The 22,332-nt window shown below is 41.0% G+C and overlaps 2 protein-coding genes across 2 annotated transcripts in view; one reads left to right on the forward strand and one right to left on the reverse strand.

Moving 5' to 3' along the window:
- The window catches only part of sgcz (sarcoglycan zeta), a gene marked incomplete at both ends in the record, with an annotated part of 315,437 nt that extends 302,518 nt beyond the window's left edge, over window positions 1-12,919 (reverse strand). The window contains one exon of the mRNA XM_081362220.1: window positions 12,881-12,919. Within this exon, the coding sequence (XP_081218346.1) occupies window positions 12,881-12,919 (39 nt within the window). The remainder of the gene's footprint in view (window positions 1-12,880) is intronic.
- Window positions 12,920-21,329: 8,410 nt separating this feature from the next.
- Window positions 21,330-22,332, forward strand: part of tusc3 (tumor suppressor candidate 3) — a 105,635-nt gene continuing 104,632 nt past the window's right edge. The window contains exon 1 of the mRNA XM_081360876.1: window positions 21,330-21,452. Within this exon, the coding sequence (XP_081217002.1) occupies window positions 21,348-21,452 (105 nt within the window). The 5' untranslated portion in view covers window positions 21,330-21,347. The remainder of the gene's footprint in view (window positions 21,453-22,332) is intronic.

Raw genomic sequence — 22,332 nt, forward strand, 5'->3', positions numbered from 1 at the left:
AGATATTAAAATGCACAAGCAGCAGACATGTAACTGAAGTATGAGTAAGCAAACCTACATCCGCATTAGAAATGCAAAGACTGTTATCATTCCAATAAACCACACTGAGCATCTTACTGAGCATCTTACTGAGCTACAATAATTGTGATAATGACATATTCAGGACATTGGATGATCCCTAATTGATCGTATTGATTTATGGGAATAACATAAACGGCATAAAATATGCCGTAAAATTGCCTAATAATTTAATGTGAAGGTTATTGATCAGGCAGTTAGTTGAACTGACCCGTGACTTGTATCCATAAACATTCCTGCAAACATAAAATGAATCCTCCATGTATGCATTCGCTGTTTCTTTGTACATATAAGATCGACCGATTAGCTCTAGGTTGTCTTTTTTTTTTTCTCCACTGAAAAGCAGATTACAGCACAGAACAAATGGCTTTGACTCAAATCTCTGATAATGACCCAAATAAAAATCGAACAAAATTTGTGATTCATGATTTCTAGTGAGCTACTTAAAAATGAGTGCACTTGGAATTCTCACAGGCCGGAATCAGTGTTTTGTGTTGGGTTAGGATCCATTTGTAACGAGGTTTGTTGGTACGGGAAGAAGGAGGCGGGAACCGGCGAACATTCAACATATTTTAATAAATAAATCCACAAATACAAAAATGAAAGTAAAAGCCAGCAGCCCCTCACGGACGACTGCTGGCAACACAAACAGAAACAAAACATGAACTAAAACACAGGCCTGTCCTCTCTCGCTCTTCACTGTCGTCGCTCCTCCTTTATGCCTCCGCTCCTCCGTGAGAGATGCGAGACCGGTGCGTCTCACAGGTGTAGCTCATCACAATTACGCCACCGATCTCGCGCCGTCCTCCCACGGCCCTCGACCTCGTCCTGCTCGCCACATACCCCCATCGCCCCTCGCAGGCCGGGGGGTACCACCGAGGCTGCGCCTACTCCCCCTCCCCCCCTCCCCGGGGGGACCGATCACGGCGGCTGCGGTACCTGGGGGTATGGACAGACGAGGCGAGAGTACAGGAGACGGAAGCATGAGGAGCGACAGAGACGAGAGAGGGGAGAGAGGAAAAAAAAAAAATTCTTGATCCGGTTCCCGGACACACTGCCGCTCGGTCCTCAACCAGCTGAGAGTCACTCGCGGTGCCATGCGATGGTACTGGACATTCGTTGGGGGACGGCTCGACGCCCTTCCGCCTCCTGGCGGCCGGCGGTGACTCCTCTCGAGGGCAGCCGGCAGCGAGTTTCCCGTTCCCTGCTCCGCCCCCATCATGGCCGACGGCAACAGGCTCCGGCCCACGGCGAACGGGAGCGACTCCTCCGCTCCCTCTTGACGGCAGCCACCCCTCCTCGATCCAGGAGCACGGTGTCGAGCTCTCTGTCCCACCAGATCTTCCATCGCTCCAGCACCATCGCCTCGGGCAGCAATCGGCGGCCGACGCTCCCTCGTGCTGCCCGACCTCCTCAGCACCGCGATTCCTCCCAGCAGCGAGGGCTCTCCGACAGCGTGTCCCTCCCTCTTCCCGGGTTTCGGCACCAGTGTAACGAGGTTTGTTGGTACGGGAAGAAGGAGGCGGGAACCGGCGAACATTCAACATATTTTAATAAATAAATCCACAAATACAAAAATGAAAGTAAAAGCCAGCAGCCCCTCACGGACGACTGCTGGCAACACAAACAGAAACAAAACATGAACTAAAACACAGGCCTGTCCTCTCTCGCTCTTCACTGTCGTCGCTCCTCCTTTATGCCTCCGCTCCTCCGTGAGAGATGCGAGACCGGTGCGTCTCACAGGTGTAGCTCATCACAATTACGCCACCGATCTCGCGCCGTCCTCCCACGGCCCTCGACCTCGTCCTGCTCGCCACACCATTGTTCTTTGCTCCTTGGACTTCATGACAAAAGAATCAAGCACCAGGGCTTTGTTAGGGGAACCTTTCATGTACCAGAGAAATCAATGCTAAAGGGGGGGGGGGTATTATTTGGAAAGCCAATCTGAAAAACCTGTTGAAAATCTATTACACATCAAAGAACATGACTTAGAATGCCATCTTTGTCAGATATCAAAAGACAACGAGTTTCTATATTTCGAATTCAAGCTTCAATGAACAGAGAAGATGTCCCACTAGCAGCCACTTCAGTTAATTGAATGACTCTTCAGGCTAAACTTTAAAATTCTTCAAAAACGTACCTTACCTTTAGCAGCTGACTATTCTATAAACAAAATATATTATAGCATTTTGGACCCAGACCTAAAGACTGTGATATGCATGATAAAAAAACTTTTTTTTTTGACTTTTTTAGTTCCAATAGTGCCATATAGGTGTAATTTGCGGGTGTGACATGTCCCCACCACTTTTTGCCAGGGTTGATTTTGTCTCCACCACTTTTTGAAACATCTCGCTGCACGGATGTACTTAATACAAACGAAACATCTCCAGAGTAGATTGTTTGTTTGTTAAAAAAAGGTGCTTTGACACTGGAAAGTGTTGTTTTTGAAATCATGCTAAGTTTTCGTTGCCGTTGTTATCAGTGGCGTAAGGCAACCGTGTTCTCTTGTGGCTCGCGCACAGTCTTCGGACAGATGAGTGCTTCAATCTGGCTTAACAGCATTGTGGAGACTCTGTTCGTTCCGGTGAAATCACACAAAAAAAAGTGTGCATAAACGTGTCCCTTGCTCTTGATATACAATCACTGATGAACATCTTTGGTTTTAATGATAAAAAAAAAAAAATGTAACTATATAAAGGCGGATTAGAACCCAGAACCTGACACACTTAACAAAAGTTCTACAGCCAGGCCATTAGGGCATACAAACATTAATAGATCAGCTATGTATTTCTTCATGTGAAGAATCTCGGGACTAACATTATATTGTATTATAGTAGATGTAAGGATGAAACTTTCACATCAAACATGAGTTATATAAGCCAACCATACACACACACACACACACACACACACTTTTTAAAACAAAGTTTTAAGAAAAATGTACATAAATTAAACTTAAAGACAGACAAATAAGTCTTCTAAAGCTTTTTTGTTTTATAGAAGAATACAAATGAAAGCTTTTCTTTTCTTTTTTCAAAGAAATGATAGATAATTGCCTCATCAAAAACTATTTCCAGTGGGATTCTGCACCAGACATATGTTTAATGTCATCCAGAACCAAAAAAAAAGTAACAATGAAACCAACTAAGTAAAAAAGGACATTTCAAAAAGCAATAAAACACATCTTAACAAGTGAACTGTCAGAAGTAGTTTCTTTTTCTGTCCTTGATTCGTCTTACAGAACTGCCTACAGGAGATTCTCTGTTTGAGAAGCAATCCGATCTGAATGTCTGTTTTATGTAGCTGTTTTGTTTAGAAAATGGCGTTCTCTTTGTGCCCGGTCTCCGCTCTGCAGGAGAAGCGCTGGATCTCTTTGTTGTTTGTCATTGTTGCTTGGGTGATTTTGCCTGCTTGTTTGTCTTTTGTTTTTATTTTGATTTCTCAAAAACATAATAGAATTGTGAACATCAAATGGAGGCTTTTCAAGGCGAATAAAATAATCTTAAGCCGGACATTAGTCGTGGAAGAGAAGCCGAGGCAGACTGCCTTACCACATAGATCAAAAAGATACATCAAAGGCCCTAAGAAAAACACCCCCCAAAAAAAACAGAACATCTGAAGCCCCAAATATCAGATAGCAACGCAACAAATGCAGCACAAAACAACTCCGCTAGATCCTGCCATACCTGGGATGAGAAGGAGGCCCATAACAACAAAGTTTCTTTTAAGCCAGCTGTTTGATAAAACACAGGACAATGGATCTTTTATAACAAAAGTCAACCAAAAGAAAGACAAGAAAAGACATAGAAGTATATCTCAAAAACAGTGGTTAATTACCTTCCCCTCTAGATACTTCAGCATAATCATGTATTGCTCTCTTTGCTATTGCCATGGTTACTGTCAGCCAAAGCTAGAATGTGAGAGACCCAAACTCCAGCAACATTACAGTGGAGAAGCACAGACTCTGACAGAGAGAGAAAAAAATCATTTTCGGTGGCTGCATCTACAGGCTAACGAGTGCATTTGGAAGATACTCTGACTAATAAAATATTTGGCTCACGGGTTTGCCATGATTACAGACTATTCCGAAGAACAATGATAAATTCATCAAAGTCAATTCCTTTAAAATATTCATTCATACAGGAACAATACTTGAGTGAGAGAGCCACTGAATCATGATGAGTCAAAATGAGTGAGTCATTGAATCATTAACCTAACCAATTTGTTCAAAAACACTTGGACTAGGGTTGAACTCGCATACTTCCCTACTGTATAGTATAGGTGAATAACAGTACGAAGTACAGTACTGTGCAAAAGTCTTAGGCATGTCTGTATTTTCACCCCAAAAAAATTATTTATATATTTTGCTGTAGTGTGTCAGTAGGAAATATCAGTTCACATTTCCAAACGCTCCTTTTGCCAATAATTGTAATAATCAACACCGATATCTGATCTCAGATCAGTGATTACATGAAGAAACAGAAAAAAACTGAGACAGACTTAATCCAGAAGAACTGTGGCAACGTCTCCAAGACGCTTGAAGAAACTTATCTGCAGTTACAGTACTGTGAAAAGTTTTAGGCACTTGTGTAAAAATGCTGTAAAGTGAGGATGCTTTCAAAAATAATGTCATAAATAGATTTTATTTATCAATTAACTTCTATTAACTAAATTAAATGTGCATACCATAGACACTTTACTATCCCATGACACTTTAATTCCCATGTTCATAATAAAAAAGTAAAAAAGGTATGCCATGCCGACAATTCCAAATTGATAAAATAAAATAAATCAGTAGTCCATGATTAATATAGTTCGTAACCAAAATAAACCAAAGTATTAGAGAACCTGAAGATTTTACCAAAGTATTTCAAGTATCAACTCCAATTGCTTAGTAAACAGAATATTTCATCTAAACAGCTCTTGTAGCGAGGTCGAGAGTGGAATCATGACTGATAAATCCGCGCGTACAGTATTTCCCAAATTTGATTGTCATCCCACAACCATTTGCACTGTAATAATGGCAGCACGGTCTTAACAAGGAAATGTTGAGATGAGAGTGATAGTAATGAAGAGTCATGGCAGAGTTTCGGAAATGTAAACACCTCACAGCTCTCTGAGGAACCATGTGTGAATTTACAGCAGATGAATGCAGCAACAGTCCATGTGTAATGACTGTGTGTAATAGTGAGTGAATTTGGCACGCTGAGCATGCTAGTGGCCTCGATGAGATAATTGCATCAGCGTATTAACTCCTCTTGTACGATTGTAGGACTAAATCTCAGGCTTGCACTCAATTTTTTTTCCACTTCTTGAAAAAAGAAAGAAAAAAAACCACAAGACACGGTCGCTAACACCAGTACAGAGAGAATCTATGTATTTCTTTTTTGTAGATGGACTGGTGTGCCGGCAATCTTGTGTTCACATCTTCAGTGGCCAGTAATAGGTGCAGCATGAGCCATGAAGTCGTGAGAGCGGGATTACAGTGTTCCGTCTTCAGTTTTGGATGGATCAGTCTTGATGGATGATGCTTTCGATACTGATGCTGCATTAAGAAGATTGGTCCTAAAAAATAAATAGGATTTATATATAAAATCATTTTCTTTTCTTTTCTTTTTTTGTGTATTATAGATTTTGTAGAGAGTAATTTTGTATGACCCTCACATACAAATATAAATCCTGTTTGTTATAGAGGTGTAAAATATAGAAATAGAGTGTTTATTTTTAACTATACTAATTTTACATTTCATTTCGCTAGCATAAATGTGCATTATAGACTTAAAAAATAAGTTAAAAATGAACTAAATGAATCTGTAGAATAGAAACTATTTCTCTATTTACTCATTTTGTTAATTGTGACATTTATTGTAAAATGTTTGCATGACATTTGTAATTTATGTCTTTACTTATTTATTTTTGTATACATTTAAATTAAGGTTGGTAGAAGTTTGATTATGTTCTGTAATTGACGTTAATGATAAACAAAAAAACAGAAATCTAATTTTCACTTTATTAGGTCAAATTAAACGTTAAGAATTATGGCTATTAAATAAAATTAAATACAATGTTAAATGGCTTCTATTAACCATTTTCTCTACTTTTATGGGTAAAAAAAAATATACAAACATAATAAAAGCTCTGTGACTTGACTGAGAGATCAATTTAATATATTGGAAAATACTATGTATGAATGGACTATTAAGCTAGATGAAACCTAAAGAAGAGCTGAGTGAATTTGCTTAAGGAATGTTCAGGTTAATTGCATTGGCACCCTGCATTTTGAAACGTATCTTTGTCATTCCCTTAGTTAATTATTTGAAGTAGAAATGACCGAAGACCAGTGCTAATAGTGTATGCTCTCCAGAGGGGTCAAGGCAGATGTAGAGTCGAAAAAGCAGAGCGAGACAGATGAGGAGGGGTCACAGAGTATTAAAGCTGAGAAAGTGAGAGGCGGAGAGACAGCGAGTTACTGAGAGTTTGAGGTAAGAGAATGAGAATTATAATTGAATTGAAGTTTAAAATGAAGGACAGGGATGGAAGGATGGAAAGAAGAGTTTAGCCTCTGGTGTCTTCTGTCACTCTGTAATGCTGCTGTTTTTTTACGGCAGGCATATGGCCCATCTCACCTTGCCACTCGCTTCATTTGGCTCATGATGTGGCCCATCAGCCTAGAACCCAGAGTGGGCATTTCTCTCTCTTTCTCTTCCTTCTCACTTCCCAGCTTTTTCCGTGACCATTCGAAGCTGCTATTATCTTGTAACTGCCCAGCAGTAGCCTCACAGTGCGAGATCATTGCAACAGAGCTGTCCCTCTCCTATCCCCTTCACTGTAAATTTGTATGTGACATGATGCAAGAGTTTTATGACTTTTCTCATGTTTCTCATGTTTAGCTTTGCGCTAAAACAGTTTGCAAACTTGTTCTCTCGACAAGTGCACATGTTCACTGAGTGTCTCTTTCTGACAATAAACACAATAAAGTTACAGTAATTTTCTGTTATAGCAATTTGATCATTCACAGCTTTGAGCTTCAAGAATAAGCTAGCGATGGTCACTTTCGAAACACTGCTTTGTAAAGCTTCAAAATCTTTGCGAATTGTTTCGTACCAGAGATTCAAACTGCTAAATTCAGTAAACGAAGCTTTGTTACGTCATAACTTTCAAAATTTTAAATGCTTCTCCACTAGGGGACAATCTCTGCGAACCCATGAAACAGTGTCTATATGGTTTTTACCTGATCTCGGATCAGTTTTGTAGACATTTTTAATGGAATATATTCACATAGTAAAAAAAGAAGAGTTGTAGTTAACAGTCTCTTTTTTTGCCTAATTAACCAAGCTCTATAATAAAAGTTGATTTATAGTTTCAAAAAGCTTTATTTCTCCCATCACTAAGTTGCAAGTCTCTTTGTCTTAAACAAAATCAGCATTTTTCATCCTTATAAGGATGAACGTAGACTCTCAACTACTGGCACGTAAACTACATTAATGGTGACAATCAATAAATCAAATAAATAGATGAGCTCTAAACATCACCACAGAAGAAACTAGTGACAGTAACAGCATAACATCATCAAAAAAAAAAAAAAAAAAAAAAAAAATCATAAAATAAGGCAAGAAACATATAACAATAGCCATATAATTTAATCATGATGCATTGAATGCTAGGATATGACAAACCCTTAAACAAGGGTTTGTCTGAAGTTTAAAATCATTGGTTACCCGTAAGCCAATCACATAACGTTTGTTTATGACGTGTGTTATGCGCATGCTCAGCCGCATCTAACTTCCACTGTAAACACATGTATGATGCGAAAACAAAAACATCGAGCGAAATACCGGAGTGAACATGGCTGTGAAAGACTTGTGCAGATTATGTGAAGTAAATCTACGCATCCACGGTACAATCAGCGTCTACGTCACGGCTCTCAGCCCGCCCTCTGTTCATTGATATGCCGGCTGTTTTGAGGCCGGAGGAAAACGGAAAGATAGGTCACTATCTCAGACTGAGTATAAGCGAACTGAAATTGAGTGGAAGTACGAAGTCTGACGTAGTCAGGCTAAAGGGATAGTTCAGTGGTTCTCAACTCCAGTCCTCGGGACCCGTTGCTCTGCACATTTTGTATGTCTCTCTTATCTGACACACATTCAGTTCATGGAGTCTCTCCTAATGAGCTGATGATCTGGTTCAGGTGTGTTAAATAAGGGAGACAAACAAAATGTGCAGAGCAGTGGGTCCCGAGGACTGGAGTTGAGAACCACTGGGATAGTTCATCCGAACATGAAAATTCAAGTGAGAGTTTTGTATGGGACTCAATCACTTACTATGGACTCAAAATAAAGGCTTCTTTTCTGGACATAATGTGTATCAATCAAACTAAATGGGTAAACTTGCTAAAGCTGTTGTTTCTCACAATGGTAATTGGAGGATATTGTTGAGAAGGTCAGTCTGTAAAACCATCCAATCAGCTACAACAGAAACTTGCACAAAATACAGGATGGATTTCATGTCTTAGACACAAGTTGGGTTTAAAATCATGGATGCTTTAACATTATGCATAGATATCTTTCTCAAACAAACAATCCACTCTGCCAAAAATGATTTGGTTACCATGGCCACCTAATGGTAAAACAACGCTTGCAATTAGCAGAGCTATTCTGATATTGCAATTGTAATCATGTGTGCAGTAATAGATTAAGGTCAGTGATTTATGGTGTAAATTAAACCGCAATTAAAGCGGAGTTCATTTTCTCCTTTGTAATACCAGAGGAAGCATGTTAAATCGAAATTACTTTTAAAAACAATAGATTTGAATGGCTTTAATGTCCGAACCATGAATCACTAGCCGTTCAGTCGCCAGTCACATTTTGAACAACCCGACCAGTGAAACAGCACTGCGCTTTCTTCCTTGGCGATGTTAACCTTTTCTTAACATCACCTGTTCAGATGACACATTGAAGTGCCTCCTTTCTTTCCTGCTACACACTCTAGGGGACATGTTCAACACAACTCTTTTATTCCTCTCATCCTTCAGCTATATATGTATTAATTATTTGATACTGCTGTTACTGAGAGTTGTGTTGTAATCGGACTGCCCTTTCCCACTTGGCAGAGTTAATTAAGTGTAAAATGGATGGAGGTGGGAGGGACGGGAGGGACTGGAGGGACGGGGGGGCGATGGGAACGAAAGCTTGGCAAGGACCTTGATACTCGAAGCACTAGTGAAAGGATCAGGACACCGATGGGGCCTTCAACTGCCACTCAAACTCGGACCAGCACAGCAAACCTAAGAGAAGATGGATTACGGCCATTTGTGATGCTATTAGTGCTATTGAATGGGTCTGTTGCTCACCGCAGCTTTTACTGGCTGGTCCAGGATCAGCATGCGTGCTGAGTGCTGACATTGTAGACCAAAGCAAACCGTCCTTTTTCTTGGTTTCCAAACAAGAATGACTCGGCCTTCATAGTTGAGTGCTTTTTAATGAAAAATCAGTGCATGTTTTGTAATGCGCAAATAAGATTGAATCATTGAATCTGCTACGTGAGATTACAAGTTAGGGTAAGGAAAAAAGAGGGAAAAAAAGAGATTTCATTGTACCCTGACTGTGCAGAGCAGAGCTGAAGTCAAGTCAAGTCACCTTTATTTATATTTATATACAATACAGATTTTCAAAGCAGCTTTACAGTGATAACAGGAAAATAATGCAATAAAGTTTGTTTCTTGAAGAAAATATCGTCATAGTCCAGCTTAAGTAAGTTCAGTGATGGTTCATATTTATTGTAAATAAAGTTATTCATTTAGTTCATTTATATATCTAGCCGCTCTAGAGAAAACAGTGATGTCATTGTCCAGCTCCGTTCAGTTCTCATATAATGGTGTCAATGCAGGCAGATCAACAATATTGTTGAATATTAAATAATGAATATTAAATGTCCCCAACTAAGCAAGCCAAAAGCCAAAGGTGAAATAGGCGACAGTGACAAAGGTGAACACAAAAGATGATATTTTCTAAAAAAAAAAAAAAATTGACCCTACAACAAGTCAATGGGGTCCAAATCAACACTGGCCCCAACTGACTTTCATTGTATGACAAAAAAACTGATATTTTTTGGTCGTTTTTGGTTGGCCTACTCCTTTAAAACGAATGAAGTCAAGTTCTGCACACTTATTAATGTATTTATTGCTTGTGTTTTAAATCTGTCATCCAAGTTTGCGGTCCAACCCAAGCATTTTTTTTTTTTTTTTTTTCGTTTTTTCAGTCCCTCTGAAGGAACTTTCACAGAGGTGGTAAAGGATTGGCAGTAAATTGAAATGACACTCCAAGAGATTAAGAAAGGCATTTCATCAGTGTCTGAATTCATGGGACACATACGCCTCCAGATAAGAGGCAAACCAGAGATGCCAGTTTAATTAAAACTATCGCTGAACAACCCTGTTATAAGGACAGAATACTGTTTGCCTCATCACCACTGTTTTTAATGACTCCTCTTTTTCTAAATCTATTCTTGTCCTGTTGTCTAATGAAAAGGGCCACTGGTGATACTTCAAAGTTCATATAACATGTTTATCATAATTCATTAGAAATTTAATAACAAGATGACTGTGAAATTACAAACAGCTCCACAAAGCAATTACATATCAAGTACATGTTGTTCATTAGAAGCACCCTGCTTAATTAATTAGAGAGAATTACATGAACACTATAATGTAAGTGTGACGCTCTACAGAAGAGTCACTGTTATATGAAGCCCTTCAACGCAATTCACAAAATGCTGATTCAATAGATGCAATGTTACGACATATCATAAATGCTGCTCCAAAATCATTTCCACACAATTTTTAAAAAGTAGCTCCCTCCTGTGTTTCAAATACAAAAAGGCTTGGTAATAAATAAAAAAGCCAGGTGTGTGATTCTTTACTCAATAACATAAAAGGTCTAAAATAATAATAAAAATATCTTTTGTCAGCCACTCTGATAGACTGACAGCTACTGAACCTAGTCTAGTTATATGTCTGTACTCTGCATATTTCCCTTTTATAATATAGTGTTTCCTTGCGGTAGTTCTAGATTGGCCATAGTATTATGTTGTTTTCATTATTTACCTATAGCTTTAAAACTAAAGGCACAGAACACTGGATCATTATCTTGATATAAGAACTTTTATGTGAGGCTTGAGTGTAGGAATGGTGCTTTTAAGAATCGCTCATTTAATGAATAAAGACATTTGCCTGGTTTAAACATCGATCCTTTGAAATCACAAAGCTCAAACCGAATACAATAAATCAGGTGAATTGGAGAGAAGCAAATCTCCTGGCAACAGATGCCAATCAAATGTAAATACACTTGCCAGATCAGTACGTGTTTGCAATCTCTTTCCCTCTCCTTTTCAGAGAGAGAGAGAGGGAGAGGGAGAGGAGAGAGAGAGAGAGAGAGAGAGAGAGAGAGAGAGAGAGAGAGAGAGAGAGAGAGAGAGAGAGAGAGAGAGAGGCAGAGATACTGTACGATAACACTAAGATCACCATTCACTGTAAACAACAACAACAAATGTTTTTTTTTAATGGAAAAGAGTGTTAGATTTCTACAGTAAAAACCTGTTAATTGGTCAACTGTAAGTTAACCCAAACTTTGCATGGTAAAATGACATACTTTTCAAGGCAAAACATATCATTTTACTGTAACTTAATTTTAATAATAATTTTACTGTTTACATTGTAACTTAATGATCTTATATAAAAACAGAAAACATACATAATATTTAAAAAGGCAATATGCATTCTTGAACAGTATAAAATTAACAAAATTTTGTTTGTTTTTTATAAGTAAACTTGTTTAATTATCTTTTCCTTGAAGGAGAAAACCCTGACAAACCAGCACATTTGTTTATATTTCATTTAAAAGGGTTAGTTTTTTCTTATTTTTGTTATCGATTATGTTAACTGGAGTGTTTGATGTTAATTTTAGAGAATGCTTGTTGCATTCTTATAGTGTCATTCGCATTATCCTGATTGTGTTTTGTGTTCTGTATATAAGTTATTATTGGCCACAGTTGCTAGAGAGAGACCAACTTCCATTGAGCCACATGTGTTCCGATGAGAACACCTTACAGAAACAAATAGACTTTCATAGCTCAAATAGGGTATTGGCATATACAGTTAGGAAATGTATAATATACAATCAGTCAAATATCCTATTTGCAACATCATCGTCGTATTTCTCATGGTAAACTTCTGGGAACCACAGTTGCTACCCTAAATGTACCATTTTACAGCGCAGTGCCGTCACAAATCTCCCATACAGCTGTTCTCCAGTGTGATCTGTGGAGCTGTCCAGTGCCAGAGGTGCTGAAACACACAATCCCTCAGCGGAACTCTTTTTTTCTTTTGTGAAAAACGCATGAACATAAGCATTGAATTGAGCAATACGATAAGAATCCTCACGAGTTAAAAAGTTGTTTTCAAATATACCACTGCATATGGATAAATGAGGATGCACGCGATGGAAATGCCTGGAGTGGGAAGGCGATCGAGGGAGGGGTTGAACGGGGGAAGACTCGTTTTTGCAGAAACCCATAGTGCATATAAGATTTGTTTGCGAAATATCCGAACTAGACTATTTGTGAAATGACATATGATCACATTACGCTTCAGAAGCAGCCCCAGACATCGGCACCTATGCCTTTAATGGCCGCAACTTGAACGAGGGTTATTGAAATGCACCCCACGCACAAAACCCAGCACCGCACTGAGCCCCAAACACACACTACACGCTGCAAACAGCAGCAACACGTCACATCAGCAACTCACCTTCAGCGCCTCGATGTCCAGCGATGCCGATCGCTCCATATCGAAAGATAAAGTCTAACACAAAAGTTGTATATCTAGCCTTGTAGTTCCCCAGCGAAAGCCAGCCCAGTTCTCCGAGCCGCGGCGGATTCCCTCAGTCTCATTCCCGCTGATCACGACTCCAGCGACAGCCTCAACTATTCAATAGCCTATATAACTAGTCACTCAGAGTGTCCCAACAGCAGTGCCGTGACATAAACAGACTTGCGTGTCGCTCTCCGTTTTCCTCTCCGAAGGCAAAAGTGTTTCTGTCAGTAAGAGAACGTGCTGTCATTGAGAGCGTTGAGCGCGAGACTGGCACGTTTGCAGCAACCCTGGTTGATCAGTCTATCAAATCATCCTTTTGCGGAATATTTCAAGAATATCGGTTCGATCCGAGCAGGCGGATGAGGAGGAGGCTGTCAGCTCCCTGGTGTGATCCGACTGATTGATTGATTGGTTGACTGATTGACTGAATGATCGTTTGATTGGACAGGGCGCACTCCGCTGCTGCCCTACTTGGTGATCTCCAGAAACCTCCCGTGTCCTAACGCGCTCCTCCAGCCGAGTCCCGGTTCTCTGAGTACGGACTCTCTGTCTGGGAGAGGGAGTCTGAGGAGGGAGGGATGGATGGAAGAAAAAAAGGGAGAAGATCTTCCTCGAGTGGATTGTGAGTGAATTCTTCTGTCTTTGGCCGCGTGATGACTATCCAGACAAGCCAAGTGACTTGCACAGTCCCCTTAGTTTTCTGCGTGGAGAAACGAGCCGGTTCTTTTCATCACTCAAAAAATAAACTGTCCTGCTAGTTATTCTCCTGGGTCCTAGAGCCAAGAGAGAGAGAGAGAGAGAGAGAGAGAGAGAGAGAGAGAGAGAGAGAGAGAGAGAGAAAAACGCAATGCTATTTAAGTATTAATTCGCATGCGTGTGTGTTGCATCTCAAGTGCACAATGTTGACATTTCCTCTTTAAAAATTTCCCAAGTGAATATTTCTATGCAGAATATTCACACTAAAAGTGTTAGTAATTAAAGAATGTAAAAATGCATTGCTACTATATATATATATATATATATATATATATATATATATATATATATATATATATATATATATATATATATATATATATATATGTATATATATATTAAGTAATGTATTACCATATAATTGTATGGACAAATTTTATGTTTAAATGCATAAGGTTTTTATACTAAAATATTGTTGGTAAAAGGACTGTTGGTAAAGATGTTTTGGTACTGTTCAAATAAAGGTTCCAAATTTTTTTTTTTTTTTTTTTTTTTTTTTTAGTGAACCATTTTGGGTTCTCAACAGAACCTTTCAGTGGTCAGTTACAAAATATATTAAACGTTTTGTTTTTCTTAGTGTGTAGAACATTTTAAAAATCTAAAGTACCTTACCTTTTGTGCAATGGAAGGTTCCATGGATGTTGAAGGTTATTTATGGAACCATAGCCTATATGTTTTACGTTCACTGTGGATTTTCAGTAGCAAACTGATTTTAACAGAGCAAAAAAAAGTAGCTATACTTACATTATATTATATATGATATATGCAGTTAGAAAATGACATAATGTCCAGTTCGAGCAGCCACAGCTGGCAGTTTTTACTGTACATTTAATAATCTGCACGTGCACAATTCATTCACATTTGGTGTGTAGTTTAAAATGAGAAAATTACTTTAAAAAATGCTCTAAAAATAACCTACACAGCAGTATTACAGCTGAAATCATTGTTCCAAATGCAGGGCTTGCATTGAGGATCTTTTTTTTCATTGTGCCACTCTGCAATTAATCATTCCTTGGCATGGATTTTACATGCGCACCTGACCTCAGCTGGGTATATTTTGCCAGCCCCAGCTCCGGTGACGTCAACTCCCAGTCTAGGACCCAAATTAACAGCCCACCGTAAAGTGAGCTGAAGCGACAGTGAGACAGATTTCAAGTGGTACAGCTCAACAGCAATCGTGTGTGTTCGAGCATCCGTGCCTGTCTGTGTGTGAGAGGGATTCACATGCAGTCTATAGGGCTGAAAGAGACACACAAAGAGAACATGTATAGGTTTAAAAACTGTGTCCTAGATAAATGGAAATCATTCATCATCCTCTGTCTTGCAAATTCTGGACTGTTATTCCTGGATGAGGTTCAACTAAACATGTCGCGTTCAGCTGTGGCTGTCTGTCTCACACATCTGCGAGAGGGATTATTAAGGTGATATTCATACCGAATCTTTTATAAACACCTGCAGTGTGTTTATAACAGACAACCTATTAAATGTGAGTCAGACATGTCATCTTTCTCAAAATAAGACCACTTGACGTTAGTGACGTCAAGGTTAAAGGGCTAAAAGAGAATCTTAACCATTCGATTCCAGCATAAGTATTGAAGTCTGACATTTGCTACATGCATCATATTGAATGACATCGGTGTTTACCCTGTCTGACCTTATATTCAATTCTGCATAGAGATGCATGCTGGCCAAATAAAATACATAATTTGCTACAGAGTGAGTCAGATTCTTAAAGGGAAATGGAACGGTCCAGCCATGCACTTAGCTTGTACGTGAGCTAATAAAAAAGATGAAAGAATTGTTATTTATGCCATCTAAGAACATACTGTTCTTGGGATAAAATGCATACAAATTCAAGTTCAGGAGAGGCTAATCTAAATCTTTATAGAAACTCCAATGGAACATGCATCTTTTTAGTCTCTCATGCATATATAGCCCATCGTTCACAATCATACATGCAAGCATCAGAGCGTACTGTATATTAGTCATAGCATTTAACCTTTGGGCAATTTGTGTGAAAAGGACGTTATTTTTTCTAACAATAAAATGTGAAAAGCTATAATAGCTGTGCTCCCCTTTTAATGGTTTCTCAACCTAGTGACCTCTCAGCTGCTACTAGAATAAAACAACTCAAAGGCTGAAGTCCAGGCAGGAGGCAAACAGTATCCGAACAGGGCAAGACGAAAGGGGTAATCCGAGGCGAGCAAGAGTCCAGGGGAGGCAGAGAGAAGGCAGAACATGGGAAACCAGGCTAGGATCAAAACACAGGGCAAACAAGCAAGAGTGAGACTAGAACAGACTAGGAACACTAGGATTGGCTCCTTAAAGATGCTATCAGCTGGACAGCGATATTTGCTAACAATACTCGGTGGTCGGTGAGCTTGTGCATCAGTGTTTTATAGTCCTTGTGATTGACTACAGGTGCGGAAATAAGTAAAGCCATGGAACATGGGAAATGTAGTCCAGGGTAACATGTAACTGTGTGTGCAGTGAAAAAAGTCTTAATGGTGAACGGGTGATGGAAACAGGAGGCGTAGAATATGTGACAGAGCCCCCCTCCTAAAACAGAATAATCCAGGAGGGTGGTGGAGCGGAAATGAAACGGGGAGGATGGAGGGCCAGGGCCATATGGCGGGAGAAGGACTGAAGACAGAGTCAGATCGGGAAGCCAGGGAGGAGCAGACTGAGCAAGCGGCCAGGGCAACGCAGGTTTGATAGACGGCCAGGCCAGAGCAGGCCGGACAGACGGCCAGGGCGGAACAAGCAGGGTTGAAGACCACCACGGCCAAGCAGATGGAACAGAAGACCACCAGAGCAGGTCATAAGACCACCACGGCTGAGCAGATGAAACAGGCAGAGCAGAAGACCACCAGAACAGGTCATAAGACCACCACGGCAGAGCAGACGGAACAGAAGACCACCAGAGCAGGTCATAAGACCACCACGGCAGAGCAGACAGAACAGAAGACCACCAGAGCAGGTCATAAGACCACCACGGCAGAGCAGACGGAACAGAAGACCACCAGAGCAGGTCATAAGACCACCACGGCTGAGCAGATGAAACAGGCAGAGCAGAAGACCACCAGAACAGGTCATAAGACCACCACGGCAGAGCAGACGGAACAGAAGACCACCAGAGCAGGTCATAAGACCACCACGGCAGAGCAGACAGAACAGAAGACCACCAGAGCAGGTCATAAGACCACCACGGCTGAGCAGATGAAACAGGCAGAGCAGAAGACCACCAGAACAGGTCATAAGACCACCACGGCAGAGCAGACGGAACAGAAGACCACCAGAGCAGGTCATAAGACCACCACGGCAGAGCAGACGGAACAGAAGACCACCAGAGCAGGTCATAAGACCACCACGGCGGAGCAGTCAGAACAGGCGTAGCAGAGGACCACCAGAGCAGGTCATAAGACCACCACGGCAGAGCAGATGGAACAGAAGACCACCAGAGCAGGTCATAAGACCACCACGGCAGAGCAGACAGAACAGAAGACCACCAGAGCAGGTCATAAGACCACCACGGCAGAGCAGACGGAACAGAAGACCACCAGAGCAGGTCATAAGACCACCACGGCGGAGCAGTCAGAACAGGCGTAGCAGAGGACCACCAGAGCAGGTCATAAGACCACCACGGCAGAGCAGATGGAACAGAAGACCACCAGAGCAGGTCATAAGACCATCACGGCAGAGCAGACAGAACTTTGGTCCACCAAAGCTTGTCAGCAGACCACCACGGTGGCCCAGATGGATCAGGGACCCACGGCAAAGACTGAAACCTAAGGAAAACTGAGAAATAAAACACAGACAATGTTTTCACGGCCCTAAGGACCGAGGCAGGAAATGCCACGGGTTCAATCAGAATCTCTTTGGGAGTGACTGGATGAACATACAGTTAAAAATAAATAAATAAATAAATAAATCAGGTTCATGAATGGAAACTAGGTACCCTGGAAATCCAGAGTTCTCGCGAGAGCACAAGTTGAATTTGCTCAGCGAGTTACTCTGGTGTCGATTAAATGATGCTCATTAAATATGCCCTTCTATCTGAGCTGCACCAATCACATCGGGTTATCTGATATAGGCGGGCCAGAGGCGAGATGACGACAGTGCTGCGACGTCGAAGTCATTAGTAAACTTTGCAAGATGGCTATGGATGAACGGCTTTGGCCGCTCTAAAAGAGGAACAGAAGACGGCGCTCGAATCGTTCCTTTGCAAGAAGGGCGTTTTTGCTGTTTTGCCGACCGGATATGGTAAGAGTCTAATCTACCAGTTAGCTCCACTGGTAGCTAAACAATAACTTGTTGTGATTGGTCGTAGTGTTATCCAATTGCGTGCGAGCTTGCCGATTTTCATTAGTCGACGCCAGACCATTCATCTTTTATATTTAGGTCTGGATTTCCAGGCTAGAAACTAGGCAGATAGGCAGTTCAAAATCAGACTCATTGGGGAAAACGAAATGGGGAGACAGTTCAAAATCACAAGCATTGAGTGAAACTAGAGTGGATGACAATTCACACATTGGCTCATTGAAGGAAATTGACTTCATTGAAGGAAAAATTCAGAAACAGATTCATTATAGGCAGATATTTCCAAATGGAGTGTATTGATAGGGACTGAATAAACAGACTGTTCAAAACCAAAAACATTGACTGAAATTGGCAAGACAGACAGTTCAAAATCAGACACATTAGGGAGAACTGGATGGGTAGACAGTTCATAATTAGACTCATGAATAGGAACGGGATAGTCAGATAATTCCTTTGTGGCATCTTTGGTCATGACACAGCTACTTGAGCCGACAGGAAGCTCCTGTACGGTTTCTAGGGTTGTGATAGAGCTAACGGCAGATAAAAGGTTCCTTTATGACCTCTGCGGTCGGTTCAGAACTGAGCGAGTGTTCAAAAATAGCCTCCTCGGCCAGTTTAGAACAGGATGGCAGTTCATAGATGGCCTCCGTGGCCGGGTCAAGACAGGATGAAAGTTCGTAAACAAGGTCGTTTCAGGGCAGGACAACAAGGGTTCAGAGATGGTCTCCATGGCTGGTCTAGGACAAGACAATAGTTCATAATCGGCCTCCGGAGCCGGTTCACAACAGAATGAAAGTTCACAGACAGCCTCTGCGGCTGGGTCAAGACAGGACAAGAGTTCAAAAACGGCCTCCATGGCCGATTCAAAACAGGACGAGAGTTCATCGCTAGACACCACCACCGCGTCAGGAGCTGAAGCGAGTGCCACCGCCTCATGAGGTTCTGCAGCGTAATCCGCCACTTCTGGAGTTTCAGCGGTGATGTATGTGGCCCAGATACACCATAAAGCGAACCCCATTATGGGGAGCGCTGCAGACAGGGGAAGAAGTTCAGGAGCAGGAGGGCTAGAATGAGTTGGTTTGGGGATACCAGCTGTGCGTACTGACACCAGCAGTGGATCCTCCACGGTGGATGCCAACCTCTGACGCTTGATGACTGTTTCCCCTGACAGATCAGAGGAGGGTTGCGGTACGACAACCGCAACAAAACGTGGCTCTGAGGTGCCAGACCTGATGTTGCGAGGTTCTAGGAGAGCTGCTGAGACGCGACGAGGCTCTGGAAGATCAATGGAGACATAAACAAGCTCTTATGCGGCCACCATTATAGGCACGGAAGAAATGTTGCATTCCTCCATGACCCCCACAGTGAAAAAAGAGCCAGTTAACAGTAGAAGCATAATCTAAAAAAATTACGGAGTGATGTCCGAGGACCCTCATGGATTAATCGAGACTTTAAGGGTTGATTTAAGCCTTCACAAAAAAGTAAATGAGAACACAATCAGGCAGATCAGAAAAATATGCTACATCCAAAAACTCCTGAATATATTCCTCTAGCAGTTACATACCCTTGCAAGGTTCATACCTGACCAGTGTCCTTTAGAAAAGCCGCTGGATCCTCGTTTGGCCGAGTATTCTGTTACGGAGGGACTGAGACGAGAAGCATGCGGATCCATATGCAAAGCCTTTTATTTGCAAAAGATGTGTTCAGAACAGGCAGGGGCCCGAACAAAGGCAAACAGATATGATATGGACAAGACAAAGAGCATTCCAGGGACAGGCGAGGGTCAACAAACGGAGGACGTAAACCAGTGGACAAGGCAAGAGGATAAACCAAATAGCCAGGCTAAAGTCCAGGCGTGAGGCAAACAGTATCCGAACAGGGCAAGACGAAAGGGGTAATCCGAGGCGAGCAAGAGTCCAGGGCAGGCAGAGAGAAGGCAGAACACGGGAAACCAGCCTAGGATCAAAACACAGGGCAAACAAGCAAGAGTAAGGCCCAATCCCAATTCTCTGTCTTACCCCTTCCCCTTCCCCTTACACCTTCCCCTTACCCTTACCCCCACCCCTAACCCTACCCCATTCCCCTTACCCTTACCCCCACCCCTAACCCTACCCCATTCCCCTTACCCCATTCCCCTTACCCCATTGCCCTTACCCCATTCCCCCTTCCCCATTCCCCCTTCCCCCTTCCCCATCCCCCCTTCCCCATTCCCCCATCCCCCATTCCCCCATTCCCCCTTCCCCCTTCCCCATCCCCCCTTCCCCATTCCCCCATCCCCCATTCCCCCATTCCCCATTCTCCCTTCCCCCTTCCCCCTTACCCCTTACCCTTTCCCCTTTCCCCTTCCCCTTCCCCTTCCCCTTCCCCTTACCCCTTACCCCTTCCCCTTACCCCTTACCCCTTACCCCTTCCCCTTACCCCTTACCCCTTACCCTTTCCCCTTACCCCTTACCCTTTCCCCTAGTAGTCCAGGGTAACATGTAACTCTGTGTGTGCAGTGAAACAGTCTTAATAGTAAACGGGTGACCTCTGTTGGTGAGTGGACGGAAATGGTAGGCATAGAATACGTGACACAAATAAACAAACACATAAACAAACAAACAAACAAACAAACAAATAAAATGGTATACCACTGTGCAGTAATAAAAAAAAATCTATAGGCTTTACTTTACAATTGTGAATAGTTTTTTAGTGAAAAAAAATGTTTTGGCTTTAATTGAAATGATGATGATGATAATAATAATAATAATAATAATAATAATAATAATAATAATTAGTTTTATTATTATCATTATTATTATAAAAGGATAATAACAAAATAAGTTATTATCCTTTATTAATTGATATTATTTAAGCATTGTAATATTATAAATAGCTCTTTATGTAACCCTTTAGAACATTACATAAACATTTTTAAAAGCTGTGATTTCTCATTTTTGCCATGTCATGCATTCTCCATGTTCAATATCATTGTATATTAGAAAACACTTTTTGGGTTTGCCCCCCATTGGCAGGAACTGGAGATACAGCAAGGCTAAAGCCTATATAAATGTGTTAATCTTCCTCTCTGAGCGCTAAGATTGTGACAAAACAACAATATAGGCCTATTTTTAAAAATAATGCACTAAATAAAACTGAATAACTAAGATACTTCTGGAGCATTTTGGAGGATTTTACATGGTATTCCCATTGTTACGGCATGCATTTAAAATCCAGGTAATAAAAACTACAAGTCCCACAAAGCATTTGTGTGGTCTCTGGTTGGATGCGATTGTAGCCAATCAAAGCGCTCAGCAGAACTGATGCGATAAGAGCATCTTCCATCATGGCGGTGGTATACAAGGGATTCCCATTCAACATGCCGTTTGCATCCTTATTGTTGATTCTGCTGTTATGTCTTCAGTCTGGAGGAGGTCAGAAGAAAAAAGAGGTACTGATACATTCATGAATCTACCTTTCACAACACACAGTGATGTTGATTTCTGGTAAAGTTCTACAGTGTCTAAATAACATATTACCCGGCGGTCGGCACAGTTAAATCATGTTGACATTTAAATTACCCAGAAAAACGGCTATAAAATGTAACAGGAAGCTGCTCCATTATTAACATATGTTTTTTACATGAATGTTCTAGCAGAATATGTCAGCTCCATTGTGATTGTCAACGTAGCGTGCGCGTGTCCGTGTGACGCTGTGCGCGTGTCCTTATAATGATAGTAAATCTAAGATTTCATTCTAAATGAACGTTAAACAGACGTTAAACACATAATGATTTATATTTGAAAAAGTGGCGCTATTTATTTCATACACATGTTATAAAAGGTACATGGCTCTCCTAATATTCCTATCCAAGTTGTGTAGATTACCATTATCATTGAAATCCAATGATAATAGTAATCAACACAACTCAATGAACACTCAAGTTCTTTTATTACGTTTACTTATTTATTAAATTACTCAACTGTTAGCATATTAAGTGGCATGGCTTTTGTAACATTCATAATATTTGATCCATTTGATTAATATTACCGGTAATTTTTAAATTAACCCACATTTTCCTTTAATATCTCAAAAACACATTTACATTGAAGTACTGGTATCAGGTTGATACTTGACTCATAGAGGTTAATAATATTGAAATTGATATGAATTAAATTCTCATTACTTTTTTACCATGCGTTAATGTAATAATTCTGAATTGCCATTAAAAGTATGCAGTGTTATTGAATGTCAGAATGTCAGGTGAACTGCTAGGCAGAGTCTAGACAGTCTCTAGATAGTTTCTCACTCTCTCCCTCTCTCTCTCTGTC

The sequence above is a fragment of the Scardinius erythrophthalmus genome, assembly GCF_964197995.2.
Source record: "Scardinius erythrophthalmus genome assembly, chromosome: 3".
Taxonomy (NCBI): domain Eukaryota; kingdom Metazoa; phylum Chordata; class Actinopteri; order Cypriniformes; family Leuciscidae; genus Scardinius; species Scardinius erythrophthalmus.